Source organism: Sturnira hondurensis, unplaced genomic scaffold (genome assembly GCF_014824575.4).
Source record: "Sturnira hondurensis isolate 20B ecotype Veracruz unplaced genomic scaffold, ASM1482457v3 Scaffold0013515, whole genome shotgun sequence".
NCBI lineage: Eukaryota > Metazoa > Chordata > Mammalia > Chiroptera > Phyllostomidae > Sturnira > Sturnira hondurensis.
Genome location: NW_028086146.1, coordinates 5739793 through 5754122, shown reverse-complemented (window position 1 = coordinate 5754122; position 14330 = coordinate 5739793). Strand labels below are relative to the sequence as shown.

The 14330-nt window shown below is 44.6% G+C and overlaps 1 protein-coding gene across 5 annotated transcripts in view; it reads right to left on the bottom strand.

Annotated features, from left to right (window-relative positions):
* SMARCA2 (SWI/SNF related BAF chromatin remodeling complex subunit ATPase 2) overlaps window positions 1-14330 on the bottom strand; it is a 166081-nt gene that overhangs the window by 44222 nt on the left and 107529 nt on the right. For all 5 annotated transcript variants that reach the window (XM_037061731.1, XM_037061735.1, XM_037061734.1 and 2 more), the window contains exon 27: window positions 13047-13265. In XM_037061731.1, coding sequence (XP_036917626.1) covers window positions 13047-13265 — 219 coding nt within the window. The remainder of the gene's footprint in view (window positions 1-13046; window positions 13266-14330) is intronic.

Sequence of the window (14330 nt, the reverse complement as noted above, 5' to 3'; positions counted from 1 at the left end):
TGTTTTGTCTTAAAATATGTCTGAATCTCCTATCAGTCTGAAATCTCTTTTGGAATTAAAAAAAAACAACACGCTGTTTTAATCAAAATAGCCTGGAAGGCATTTAGATTGATGTCTCACTCACCAGTGGGACCCAAACATCTTGTTGAAATAAAACAAGGTCCTACTTACTCCTCTGCTGCCTCCTAATGACAGGGCTTACCAGGGGGGCACATTCTAAGGCCTGGCGTTCCTGATTTCTGTTCTAGGGAGCTGCACAGTGATACAGTGGATGAAAGAAAGTCAGCTAAGCAAGGGAAAGTGAAGAGTTTCGTTTTCTGTTTGCCCTGCTCCAGCCCACCTCTTTAAGTTGCCTTTATTTTAACTGGTAACACAGATCTCGTTTTATTGCTCTTTGCTTTATTGAGCTTCCCAGGTGTTGCGGTTTTACTTTAGGAAGGGAACTCACAGCCCCCCCCCCCGCCCCCAAGCAGAGATCAGGGCTTGCTCCACTGCAGCACTCGCTTCAGGACGGTGGTGTGGAACCAAGCCCACGCTGTCTCAGAGGCATGCCTGTACGGTCTTCTCTCTCTTGCTCTAGCTCTGAGAGTTCAATGGCTTACATAAGATATTCAACCCTACCAGCAAAAAGGACCATCTAACGTGGAGGAGTAACGATGACCAACACCTATTACTTAGCTCCCAGGCAAAACAGTGTCTGCAATTCACTGACCAAGGTAAGCAGGAGGACAGGGAGGGGCCCTGGCCTCCCTGGAAACGAGGCAAACAAGGAGGGGGACACACTGACCTGAGCCCCCCAGAGTCCTGCTGCTCAGCAGAGGGAATTCCACAGAGGATCTCCTGCAAGGAGCGGCGCTAGCAGCCTTCAAGAGTATGTCTTACATCCCATCTAGTCGGCTGCTGTGAAGACCTCTAGCAGTAAGTCCTCCCTGGGCCATCGAGAAATGCACCTACTGCTGATCTGACCTGAGCTCTGAGCTCTTGCACCTTTTTAAGAAGCCGCTGGAATTCACAAGCCAGGAGGAGGTCAGCTCAGTGGGCAAAGGAGCTGTGAACTAGGATGTCATTTATTTGTCTTTCACCAAACCCCCACTGTCCTGCAGACTTGCATGGATGTGCATTTTCAAAATATAAACAGGCAGTAAACTCCACGTTCAACATTTCATCAGACAAATATACCTCCCACGAGCTAATACAAAATCCAACACCCATGCCTAAACAGACTAGTTCTTCATGTGTAATATAGAGAAATACATATTCCAAGTCTTTGAGGGGATTAACATGTGACGTGTGTTTACAGCACCCAGTGCAGCGCTGGCGGGGGGCGGGGGGGGGGACAGCATAGGAACTCAGAGAATGGGCCTGATTTGTCTCAAAAGTCCTGAAAATTCTATGGGAATAAATTTGAATTACAAAATTCAGTCCTGGCTCCTAAAACTACCCACGTTATGAGTCAATTAAAGTCAATTTTTTAACAAATGAATTCCGTCCTGAGGAGGGGAAGAGCATGAAGCGAGCCAACTCTGTGGCAGTGAAAAAGCACCAGCTCCATACAGCAAGAGGGGTGAAAAGCCGTCTTTCAAACAGAAGGGGAACAGCTTGGGAAACTTGAAGTGGAGACAGAAAAGCCCCGTTTGTGAGGTGAAGCACAGACCGCTGTTCCAGTGCGGGAAGGCGTGTCCCCACATATCCCTCAGCGGCCCTGCCACACCAGCCAGTCCTGCGGCGCCCAGGAAAACGGAGTTCTTAAGACGGACGGAGGGCCATGAAAACACTAACAACAGGCTGGGGCTTGCTGGGCCTCATGAGTTGGGAGTTAGTGAAACTGTTACAAAAGAGCTGAGCCTCATCACAAGTTAAAAATAATTCTGAATGTAATGGCACCAAAATAACCCGTCAGTGGTGATTTTACTTGGCTCCTTCTCCAACCTGGACACATGAAGGTCAATGGGATTACAGGTGATTCTATTTTCTTGCCCTCACTCTGATTCTATATTTCTTATTAGGTTCTTATGATGGAGAAAATTCCTCCAAACAAACTTTATTTTAAGCTTTACATGAAAAAAAATACTGAAGCTTCCAGTGTTTCAGGTAATGATTATAAAAATGCAGAAAGATACAACCAACAGTCAATCATCAGATTTGTGGAAACAAGATAAAACGGTGGCAAATAAAACCCCTAAACTGGGTGTATTAATTCTCTTATAGCACAAATGTTCATGTCTGGGGTTTCTCTGGAATGTGGACAGTGTAGTCTCTTGGACTCCATAACATCCTTCCCCATGCCTTCCAATAACATCTCATGCCCTTAGTGTACTGATTTTAAAAATTAAAGTGAGTGCAAACAGATTCAGTGTCCATAATTTGAGGGTAGACTTAATGTTTCACTAAACAAGATGGATCCCCTTAGCTGCTACTCTGCTAGGTAGTGTACAAGGGACAAAAATGATGGGGTAGGTAGTTTCTTCCTGATGCCAAAGTATGAGAAAATTCTTGGCTTTGGTCCATACAGAATTGCTGAAACCTCCAGTTAGGGAGTCTCCTGTGACAGGTGGGCGCGTCTGTCACAGCCTCCACCCCACTGGAGTCCTGTCTGCCCATCATGTCCTGTGGGCACACAGGACACATCTTAACTCTCTAAATGCTACAAACAACCAATTAGTCCTGAAAGCTGCACACTGGATCGGGTACCGACTCCACCAACGTGCTGGACAGCCCCTTGTCAAACCTGCATTTTCAAAAGAAAGCCAGGAGAAAATCTCACCCCCATGTCCCTCGGTTTTAGAGCTGGAGTCTCAGAGGTGGAACCAGACTACAGTAAAATGACACAGTTCTTTCTAGAGTTGCCAGAGACAAAGTCAAAGACAGATGGGGCAGGTAGACGGGGCCATGCTCTCTCTCTCAGCCTCAGCCCTCACTTCATGACTCCAACATATGAACAAGGTAACTGTGGCCCGGGGAGGTGGCGTGACCTCACTGAGGCATCCACACACAGCTCTGCACCGGAGCCCTGACATCCTGGTGCCTGAGCCCGGGTTCCTTCCACAAAGGGGAAGAGAAGAACAGAGCCACTGGGAAGCTTGGTGAAGCTGAAGTTCTGAAGACATCATTTTAAATAATCTCTGGATAATATTCTACAAACTCCAAGGAAAAATATTTTTAAAAAGAGCATCACGCATTAGGAATATGCTTTCTGCCACAGACTGTGAGCACAGTGAACTTCCATATTATATTTCAGTAGGCGTGGCAGGGCAGGGATCTAGCTTTCCCTGCAGCAAAGCTTCAGGGCCCCGTCTGCAATTTTGCATGATTCTGACAACTCAACATTCTTTAGAAAATGAGAAAGGAAGCCGTCTGAAAGGTATATGGCATTACGGTTAAAATCGACATTCTCTATCGGGGACTTCCTTGTACAAAAGTAGAAGTGAAAACCCAATGAATTTGGCACATTCTTTTTGTCTTCTAATTTCAAGTTACACTGGATGTATTGGCCCAGTTTTCACTGAAGAGGGAGAGGGTTCGAGCTGGAAGGCGGCTGCTGCAAAGTCTATGAGGATTTCTGGGGAACAGCTGGGTCAGAGCAACAGTTGTACTTTTTATGCATTTTCAAGCGATCTTTATCAATGTGTCTGAAATTAGAATGGAGCCTTCAAATTTTTTAAAAGCTCAAGAGCAAAATGTCAAAACTGCATGCCTTTAGAATTTCTTTAAGAAATCTTGTCCTGGCCAGGTAGCTCAGTTGGTTAGAGTTTCATTCCGATGTGCCAAGGTTGTGGGTTTGATCTCGTCAGGGTACATACAAGAAGCTATGGGCCGATGCAGGCATGAGTAGAGAGCAACAGGTTGATGTTTCTCTCTCTCTCTCTCTCTCTCTCTGCCTATGAAAATCAATAAATTAAAAAATATATTTACATGAAGACACAGGTCCCTGGAATCTTCCAACGGGAAAGAATGCCAACACTACCTACTTTGACCCATACTGGTCAAAAGCCTCCATTGGATTCTACGGACTCAGGAACCAAATCTCCTCTCCTAGCCTTCATTTCTGGCTGGTACACTCACTTATTCACAAATATTTATTGAGTGCTTACTACGTGCAAGGTGCTACTTCTGTGTTGCCATAAGGCAGCTGACTACACAGGCGAGGGCCCTGGCTTTCTTGGAGCTAATACTAGTGGAAGGAGTCAATGAGAGATAACCTTCGGACAGGTGGTAGCAAGGGCCAAGAAGAAAACTGGCAAAAGTTGTGACACTGACTGGCAGGGCCTGGCTCTTTCAGTTGGGGTGGTCAGCAGGGACTTCTCTGGAGAGAAACCGTTAGGAAAAGTAGGCAGTCATGTGATGATCTGGGAATGAGCCTTCCTGGAAGTGCAAAGGACCAGAAAGAGAGTCCAGTGTGGCTAAGGATGCGATGCATGCACCAGCCAGAGGCCACGTGGCCATGGCCTGCCAGGCCATGCTAAAGCCTTGGGATTTAATCTCACTTGCCAAGGGCGGCTGCTGGGGAGTTTTATGCAGGGAGTGAGGGGCTGGGTGGGGAGTGGGAGTGGAGGTAGTGCGTTGAGGGCAATCACACCTGGTATTTGCTTTGGAAAGTACAGTCTGACCTCTCTGGTTGCTGATTGAACTGTTGTGAACAGAGAGAAAAAGCTGTCCACCAAAACACGAAAAATCTGCAAATGTCCCATTCTCCAGCTCCAGCTCATTATTTTGGCAACTAAATCCTCAAATCTCTTTCTCTTTTATCAAAGGCTGTGCTGCTGTATTTCTCCTCACTCTGGGCAGCGGGGCAAGCAGGATGGGTAGAGAAACCCCAGGAACACAGGTGTGGCTGTCACAGAGGATTGTGCATCCCAGCAGCAGCCAGGAGACGACCTCCACTACTTCCATGTATGGAGGCCAAACTGTGTGCCAAAGAGGCAGCTGCCTTCCCGTCCTCCAAGGAAATAATGGGTATAAGGGAGGGAAAATTGTAAATAATGCTTCCATAGGCATACCACTGAAACTGTAGCATGAAGTAGGAAACACAACGTTTAAACTCTGCTGATTTCCTGAACAGTTAAAAGCCCTCCAAGTTAGAGCATCTCAGAATCTATTTTAATCTCTATTAATTCCCGCCTGTGTACCCTTGAAGACCTGCTCTTGACAAGCTCTTCAGATGGCTAAGTGTGCGCTATCACCTCTAATAGCATCTCTCAAATATGGCTCTTAATTGTACTAACAAGGTGGGCCAGCCACAATGGTAAGGAATAAAAACTTGGCCATCAACACCACCTTCCCCAGTCCAAGCACAGTGTGTAGCTCAATCTACCGATGGTCAATAAATGAACATTGAATTGAATTTGCTTTTAAACAACCTGGGAGAATAGACCCACTAATAAGAAAGCAGGAGATGAACATTATTAAAACCACAGTAAAAGTGGAAAGTAAAAGTAAGGGCTGCTTCATGGGATTTTGGAGGTTGTCTTTAGGTAGGTGGGATAGACCCTGAAAATCAAAGGTAATACAACTCAATGCAGGAGGGTCAGAGACCCATGTGAGATCACACACTTAGTGGGCAGCCGGGCTGGGACCTGTAGGCAAGCCAGGTTCCTGACTGGGGGCCCCAGGGGTCTTCTGCAGGCATGGAGCACGAAGTAGCAAACCAGCCAGCAAACTAGCGTAGAGAGAGTTGAGAGCTCAGGGATCAGTATCAGTTGGTGGGCTTGAGGTGGAAAAACCTGTGGGCGCGTCCAAGAACATATTCGGCAAGTGAACATCTCACCCCCCGCAGTTCCACTAATGAGCAAGGACAGGGGCCTCTTTATCCACCCTTTTATCACTCCCCTGTCACCCCAAACCTTGCATTCAAGACACAAAACAGAAACACTGTTTGTCTTCTTTTCCTATCACCTATTCTTTATTTTTAAACACTTTATTTATTTATCTTTAGAGAGAGGAGAAAGGAGGTAGAAAGAGGGAGAGAAACATCAATGTGTGAGAGAAACACAGATTGGTCGCTTCTCGCATGTCCCTAACCCAGGTCTGTGCCCTGACCAGAATTGGAACTGGTGACCTTTAGCTTTACAAGATGACATCAAACCCACTGTGTCCCACCACTCAGGCGTCCCCGGGGTACTTTTAATGACTGAGTTAGGTTTCAAAGCTGGACCCCTATTTTCAAAGGACAGAATTTGAGACCGAATTATCAAGGCATCACAGATTTAAAAAAAAATCAATTAAACCAAGACCTCACTTCTCAACCTTTAATACGTATTCTAGTTGGCCCTCTGAGGACTATTTCTTCGAATGAATCTATCAATCTTGAATTTTGATGTAGGGGTACCCACTAAGGTTCAATTGCTGTGAGTGCAATCTAGCCAATAGATTTAAGAATAAAATAAAAATTGTAGAAAGTTATACAAATTCATTTGCTATTGTCAAACATTTTCCCAAACAAGTCACAATTCTTCCTGGATTAATTAGTTCAGTGCATCCTTTCAGAAGTACGAAGACCATGGGATTTGGCAAAACCCAAATCTATTCCTAGGGCCTTAGCTCTCCCTTGTGTATAAAAACGGAAATGCAGCCTGGTAGAAATGTTGCCCCAACAAACCCGCCGACCCAGTTTTAAAAGCTAAAAATGCCATTTGATAAAAGACCAAAAGAAAGAAAGAAAGAAAGAAAACCCCCCAACAACAAAAAGCCGCAACAATTTAAAAATCTTATGTAAAAATCAAGGAAAGATTATTTAAAGTGACCAAACAAAGAAGAAGCGTCAAACTCCTCGGCATGGTGTATATGATGCTTTAGATAAAGAATCCAAACTAAAATTGTAGGAGAAATATTTTGTGATTATTTGTATTATGGATATCTTCTGAATTATAGGTTACATCGATTATATTTTCTCCCATCTCATGGGCACACTGATGCTCACAGTGCTCACAGCCAGGGGATTCCAGCCCTGGTCTCTCATTTCAGGCTGGATTAGATTTAATGCAGCCCAAACAGGGGAGGAGGGGGGGGGGGCATTGTCCCAAGGATTTCTAGGGAGAGAAAAACCCTCTTTATATACTAAGAAAATATGTGTTATGTCTCATTGTGTATTTCAACAGAATTTCAAACATTTTGTTCAAAATCCCCATGCTTTTAAAGTGTCTGCATGCTATTCCCAGTGCTTTGTGACTGATTCTGCATGCATTTCTCAGAGCGGAGTTTGGCATGGGCTGGTGGAGACGGAATGCTGATGAAGGCATCTTCTCCTCTATTTGCACCCTGGTATTATGTGGCTTTTTAGGGCACACACTAAATTCCATTGAGAAGTGTCACTTATTATCCCCCCTACTATTTTATGGTTTAAGAGTGTCTTACTTTGTTTTCTCCGCATGGAGTTTTGGGAAAGGAGAACCTCAAACATCCTTTTAGTGGTCAGTAGATGTGACTATGGGGACCCCATTCTGGCACATAAATCGTGGGATGCTCAAGCGCTTATTCTGGTGACAGACTGGTGGAGGAAAAGGAAGGTTTCCTGCGTTGCCTGTCCTCGCGGTCCCTCTTGAAATCCTATGGCTTCTAAACTTAATCCCGATCTATTGCCAGATTTAAAGATCCAAGGGGGGTTTATGACCATTATTTATATAACATGATGTGGGGCCCAACTGTACACCACCAGGAGCTTACACTGTACACCAAAAGAAGCATCCTCACACACAGCCCTAAGGACCACACAGACACCAGCAACAAAAGAGGGCTTTCCACACAACAGCTTCCAGACTGTGAAACAAAAGCATACTCTGGAGGAAGTTCACTCCCTCCATCAGGCTGGCAATTAAATATTACACAGAGCACATAATTCAGATTGCATTCCAATTATCTTCAAGTGCTGGAGGGCACAAATCACTCACTCAGAATTAAATAAATTCCAGGATGTCACTACGTGTTTTAAGGAAGGGGAGGATTCTGAAGTTGGCACGAGGACCAAAGGGACAGGAAGAACAGAAAAACCAGGCATCCCAGAACACGCCCTCAGCCCACTTTTTGGCTTCGAAGTCACCCCAATGTTAAGGAGCCCGTTTCAGTAATGATTACAATACTAGAAACATCACAGTGTGTGCACACGTGGTTAAAGTTAAACCAAAAAAACCCCTGGCCTGCTGGGCTCCTAACATATCTGCCAATTAAATGAAATTGAAATGCCTGCTCTCACACATAAAGAAACAAAGGTATTTTCCCAAGACATTATGGACACGAGGCCATTTTTGTGTGTGCACAAATACAGCAGACATGCATCCTACATAGTTTAGCGTTGTCATCACTGGGTACACCACGGGAAAGCTACAAAATGGTACCAAATGTAGTATTTTGAAAACTACATTAATATTCTCTTCCATCCTTTCAAAAGAGCCCACTCCCTGTTCCGCAGAGCAATACACAGCCTTGAAGGGGATCAGGTAAAGTTGGAATGCAAACACCAAAAGACGACTGACTTCCAAAGCAGGACGTGTGCACCCGGCATCGGCCAGCCGCAGTCTGGATCAAGACTTGTTGACAGAGAGTTTCCTCAGCTACAAAGGCTTTTCCCAATCAAGAGCTGAGTCTGAAGGACTGGGGTGCCCAGACTCCCATTAGAAGCCACAGAGCAGAGCGCTCTGGCCCGCCCACAATGCTGGGAAAATGCTATAGACTGTGCAGGCAGGGTGGAGAGCCCCCCGGGAGGGAAAGGGAGTAGAGAGAGGTAGGAGGAGATCTCTGAGGAGATGGCTAACCGTTGTTATAAAAGATCTGATCTGGCCTTTGTCCTTGGTTTCTGGCAATGGAATTTCTAAAACTCCTGGAATTTCCGGAGTGATAGCTGTCTTTGTTATGCTAATGAGGCAACTCCAGGTGCACCCCGTGCCAGCTCCCGCCGTCATGCAGAAGCGGTCTTGGGAAGAAGGGTGGGCCAGGAGCTCCCAGGAGGTGAGAGAAACAGCCCATACTGAACAGGAATGTTGAACTGACTACCCCCAAAAGATGAAGTTAACTTGAGAATGGCTAACACCAGAGAAACTGAAGTTTCCTCAATGGAAACAGGGACTTTAAAATCTAAAATCCTTCTTTTCTCTCTCTTTTCTTTCTAGCTGAGCTGTGTTGGAAATTGTGATCCTTCGCATTTAAAACAACATTACAAATACATAAAAAATTGTTCAAATCTTCCAACCAAACAGATTGTCTTAAGGATACTGTGGGAATTTTTAGCATGCTATGATTATAAAATAAAACCTGCCTGTGATGAAACCATAATGAAGTTTTTAAAGAAAGTGGCCATATCACATCCCTTAAATTTAACCTAAGTGTTCGGAGGCAGAGACTGCTAACCTAGTCACCGGAATCTCATTTAGCTGGGCTCACCGTGGGACCACAGTTCCCTGTGTTCCTCACAGCTGGGTGGCCACAGGGCTGAGCTCTGGCCAATGGGATGTGAGCAGAAGTGATGTGGGGCCTTCAGACTGAGCCTATCAGAACTCCACACCCAGCACTCGATGCTGTCTTCCCCACCTCCAGCTCCCTGGGATGGGCATGTCTGAGCTGGCAGAGGCTCTGTCATTCTTGGCTGGGCACGTGGAGGACCGTTGTCCCCCACAACCAGCAATGCCTACCGTGGACTCCTGTGTGAGAAATAGAATTCTACTTATTTTTTTTGAATAGGCCCACGAATAGCACATGTTTAAGTTCATCGGCTGCAGCAGCGAACAACCTCCTAGGCTATAGTCTTATGCATCAATCAGTGCAATTTCAATGGGGCAATCAGTGGGCACTTACGGTTTGCACACAGAAGAGCTAAGCTCTAACAAGAGGCAGCTTATCAACAAATTAGGAAACCAGGCCTGTCAGCAAGTACGAAGAAAACTAGGAGAATGGATCTGAGCTGTGACAGAAGGAAAGGAAAGAAATACTCGAACACAGTGGAAAGTGCAGCCAGCATCTACCTGGGAAGGCAGCGGTGCCAATTGGGCAGGGCCTTGAAAGATCAGCGAAGTTCAAAAGAAAGAGGAGGGTAGAAAGTCTGTTCCAGACTGAATGTGAGTGCTTAAACCTTTTATCCAATGGGGCGGGATGCTAAAAATATGGCTCTGTTCACCCCAGAGAATAGAACCCAGGCCAGGGAGGGGCAGCTGCGGGAAAGAGGATTCTGTTCGCAGGGAGGAGGGACTGACAGTGGGGGCTGACCACCATCTGGAGGGCGATGCAGACACCAAGGCAGGGTGCTCCCTTCAGGGCCGGCCTGGCTCTTGGCATGGGCTCTGCAGAAAGAGTGATTTCAGCGCAGGGCGGGTAGCCGCTCCAGTCAGCTGCCTTCCAGCTCTGGGATTCTACGTGTCTCCGATGCCTCTGCCAAGCGGGCTTTGTACAACATTGCCAGGAAAGAGAAGAATTATTGTAGCCCTGTTACAGCATTTCTTACATGGCGGCCCTTGCCAGATTCCCTTTCAAGGCTGTGTTGGCTGGGTCCGCTCAGTGTGTTCCATCCTGGAATGTCAAGAACATCTCTTCACATGCAGGCCCATGAGAACCCCTTGAATATCATTTTTATTATCAGAAAAGCTAAATAGGCTGGTACCAAGCAGGAGCACCACTGGTGAACAAGAAAACAAATGAGAGTAAACATCTATTGTAAACATTTAGGCCATGGACATTCTGCATCATTCCTGGTTAACAGCAAGTCACTGGCTCACACCAAAAATGGACATCCAGTTCTCGAAGGCCTGGATTCCAGAAGACGTTATTACACTAAAGCTGTACCAAGTGCAGTTACAGTCTTGTCCTTCTTGGGTAACTTGGTATCTCGCAGTGCACCTTAGGCTGAAAATTAGGAACATCAGTTTCACAGTGTAGCTTTATAAAACAAACCAGTTTTCCATTTTTAGAAATGTATGTTACTGATAAAAGGAAGTCTACCAAGCACACCAAAAAGAGAAATGGCATTATAGCATCATGGGTAAATTAGTAATTTTCCACTTTCCTCTTATAGGGTTATAATTTATTTCCACAAACATTCACCGAGTCTCTACTACAGCTGAGCATCGTGCTAATCATTAGTGATAGAAACTGAATAAAAAAGGAAAAAATGAGGTATTCTAAATCTGTAAACTTTCTAAGATTCATAATGTTATTTTTCTTAAGAGCATTTTCCAATGATTTTTTTAATCCTCACCCAAGGACATGCCTGTTGATTTGAGAGAGAGGAGAAGACAGGAGAGAGAGGGGGAGAGAAACATCAATGTGAGAGAGAAACATTGCCTGGTTGCCCAGAGTGTGGACCGATCCCTCAACCTAGGTATGTGTCCTGACCAGGAATCAAACCTGGGGCCTTTGTATTTATGGCATGATGCTCCAACCGAGCTACCTGGACAAGGTTTCCAGTGATTATTAAAAAAATAAAAATAAAAAGTTCAGCTATAGTCTTACCCAATAAATAAGGTTATTTTGCTTGTAGTATCTGGAGATTAGACATATATAAAGATTAACTCTAAAATTTTGGCCTAGATTATTGCCTCATATTCTGTACTAGTGCTCCAGGTACTAAAATTATTGCTTAAATAAAAGAGACGGAAAATAGATTTTTCTGAGCTTAGAAATGATTATTAAACAAACACAAATCTCTTCACATCACAGAATGAAACAACATCACAATCGTGAGACAGAAGGTATCTGTAAAACCTTACTCTGAGGCCACGGGAATATTTAGATACAACAGTGAAACAATCACACTTCATTGTTGCACTTCATTGCCATTGTTCAATCATCACCACAAGCGATGCTTTCTGAGTCTCTTTCTTTTCAGATGACCGGACTGCAATCTTTTTGAAATTTAGAGCACATTCCTCTCATCATAAGCACATCCCGAGTAGCTCTCGCCTCACGTGGTGCCAGCACTTCACTACCACTGACATCCAAGCTCAAAACACTTCCCACCTCCTTCCTGTCCACCTCCCTACTTCTGACCTAAAGTAGGGAGGGTCCTAAAATCCTTGTTCTACAGACCTTGGAAAATGTATTCCCTGTTGACAAAATGAACAACTCATAACAGCCTCTATTTTGTTTGGTTTTCACCCAACTGCGTTACTTTTTGCATTTACTGGCCCTGCCTGGAATTCATGTCCCCGATTGCTCTGCCTGGGTAGGTACTCAGTTGGCTGCCACAGAGGGAAAGTAGGGCCAAACCTTCAAACGGAAGACACACACTGGCCTTGGCATTCATACATGCGGGCTCCAGGAGCTTTTCGGTATTTCTGTGCTCCCCAGGGAAACTTCTGAGATTTCATTCCTCAGTCAGAATAAGAAATCAACATTTTCCAAAACAGGAAAAAAATCCCAAACCAAAGAACATTTCTAAGCATCGGTGACCCGAGTCCCAGGCCTCACAGTCTGTGCTGGCGATGTACAGATCAGATTAAAATGAAAGCGAACAGGCAAACGCAACAGAATGTACTCTGCTTCTATTTATTTTCAAGCACTGGTTCTGTTCTTTCCAGCCAGCTGTGTGATCACGCATAGTTACTTAACCTTTCTGGGCCTCAATTGCTTTGTCTGTAAACCAAGAGAGTACCAAGGCAACAGCCAGCTCTAATGAAATAACAATGCAGTTAAGAAGACAGATGTCTGTCCCCGAACCATTTCTGTAGGCCTTGGAGAAGTAAATCTCTGATTGAAGACCACGAAAGAAGAGGGACCACTTAAAAAGATCCCGAAGGCCCCCTTCCACATTTTGATTCTAACTCCAAGAAAGTGAGGCATGACCAGGAAATTGGTCATAAACCATTAGTGGGTCTCATAGCTCTAATAATCCTGTACTTCCAACAGCCAACTCTGCTCTAGCAAAAATTCTTCATTATATTTCAAGGTAGTGTCTTGAAATGTAGAACGATTCTACAGCAATAGCAGAAAGACTTTATGCATGTTCAACAGCCATCTCCCCCTTTACTGACAACTTGTGCCCCTCAAAGAATTCCAGCTTTTGGCCCCTGACTTTTCCAAGCCAACAAGAAACGCCACCCATCAAAGACAGTTTAAAAAGCCACACCTACCCGCAGCCACTGCTTCTCAGTGAGAGCATCACTGTAGTCCACATCCCGGCGCTGGCGAGACCCTCTACCAAATATTTTCTCCTCCTCTTCTTCACATGTAAGCCTTTCTACTTCAGCATCATCTTTAATAATCCAGGAGGGCAGCTCATCTTCCTCCATCAAGCGAGGCTTGCGCTTTGGGTTCCGGGCATCCTCCCTCCGCCGATCCATGTCCATACGCTGGAGATATGAACATAAGTGTCACCAATGGGAAAGGGGATTCTGTACAGTACGGCCTTTATAGCACATGAAATTTTCACAAGTCATGGCCTGACCAGGTAGTTCAGTTGGCTAAAGCATTGTTCTAATACGCCAAGGTTGAGGGTTCAATCCCCAGTCAGGGCACATACAAGAATCAACAAGTGAATGCATAAATAAGTGGAACGACAAATTAATGTTTCTCTCTCTTTTTATCTCTAAAAATTAACTTTAAAAAAACTTTTACAAGTTGCCCTCTATAGTTGCAGGGTCGGTCCCTTTCAGCTTCTCCCATGGAGATTCTGGATGTTATTTCCATGGAGACTTCTAGATATTCTAGGCCATCCCTAAACGGTGTCCAGGCAGAGAATCTGCAAAGCCAAGTCTCCTTCCTTTCTCTGTATACATTGCTGAAATTTATGTGTGTATTTAAAAAATAATCTTTAAAAGTTCTTTTTCCAAGTCTATCTGTGTGCGAAGCTTTCCCTTAAGTAACAGTGAGAAAATTCAAACTGGGGACGTATTTTTAAAATATCAGTCCTGGCAATAAAATTTATTGCTGCCCTGGCATAAATGTATTCTTCAAGCATATAAAAATAAAAGTTTATTAAGAAAATTTCCTTTTTTAGTCTACAGGATTCATGCCTTTGACTAAACAACCAGGAAATAAATCAGCAACTCAAGTAGCCACCCCCCTCAGCTGCACTTGGACATGTGGGCACATAAATGGTGTGATTAGTCTGTTGGCCATGAAGGTACTAAATTTTCAGTACACCGTGGGTTATGTGAGAGAGATGTCCCTCAATTCATTAGCTTTTAAAGTATTAAACCGCAGAGAGACAGACCTCAGAGGTAATCTCCTCTCACCTGATCATGTTATTAGTACAATGGCTCCCTTTCATATTCTTTCATAGCCTCCAAAAGGCTGATTTTCCCATGCCCTGTACACTTGCAAATAAATTAAGTGCCACGTGCAGGGCTTTAACTTATAACTGACAATTTGATAGCTAAAAGAAGCAACCAAAACTTCCACTGAATTGCAACATA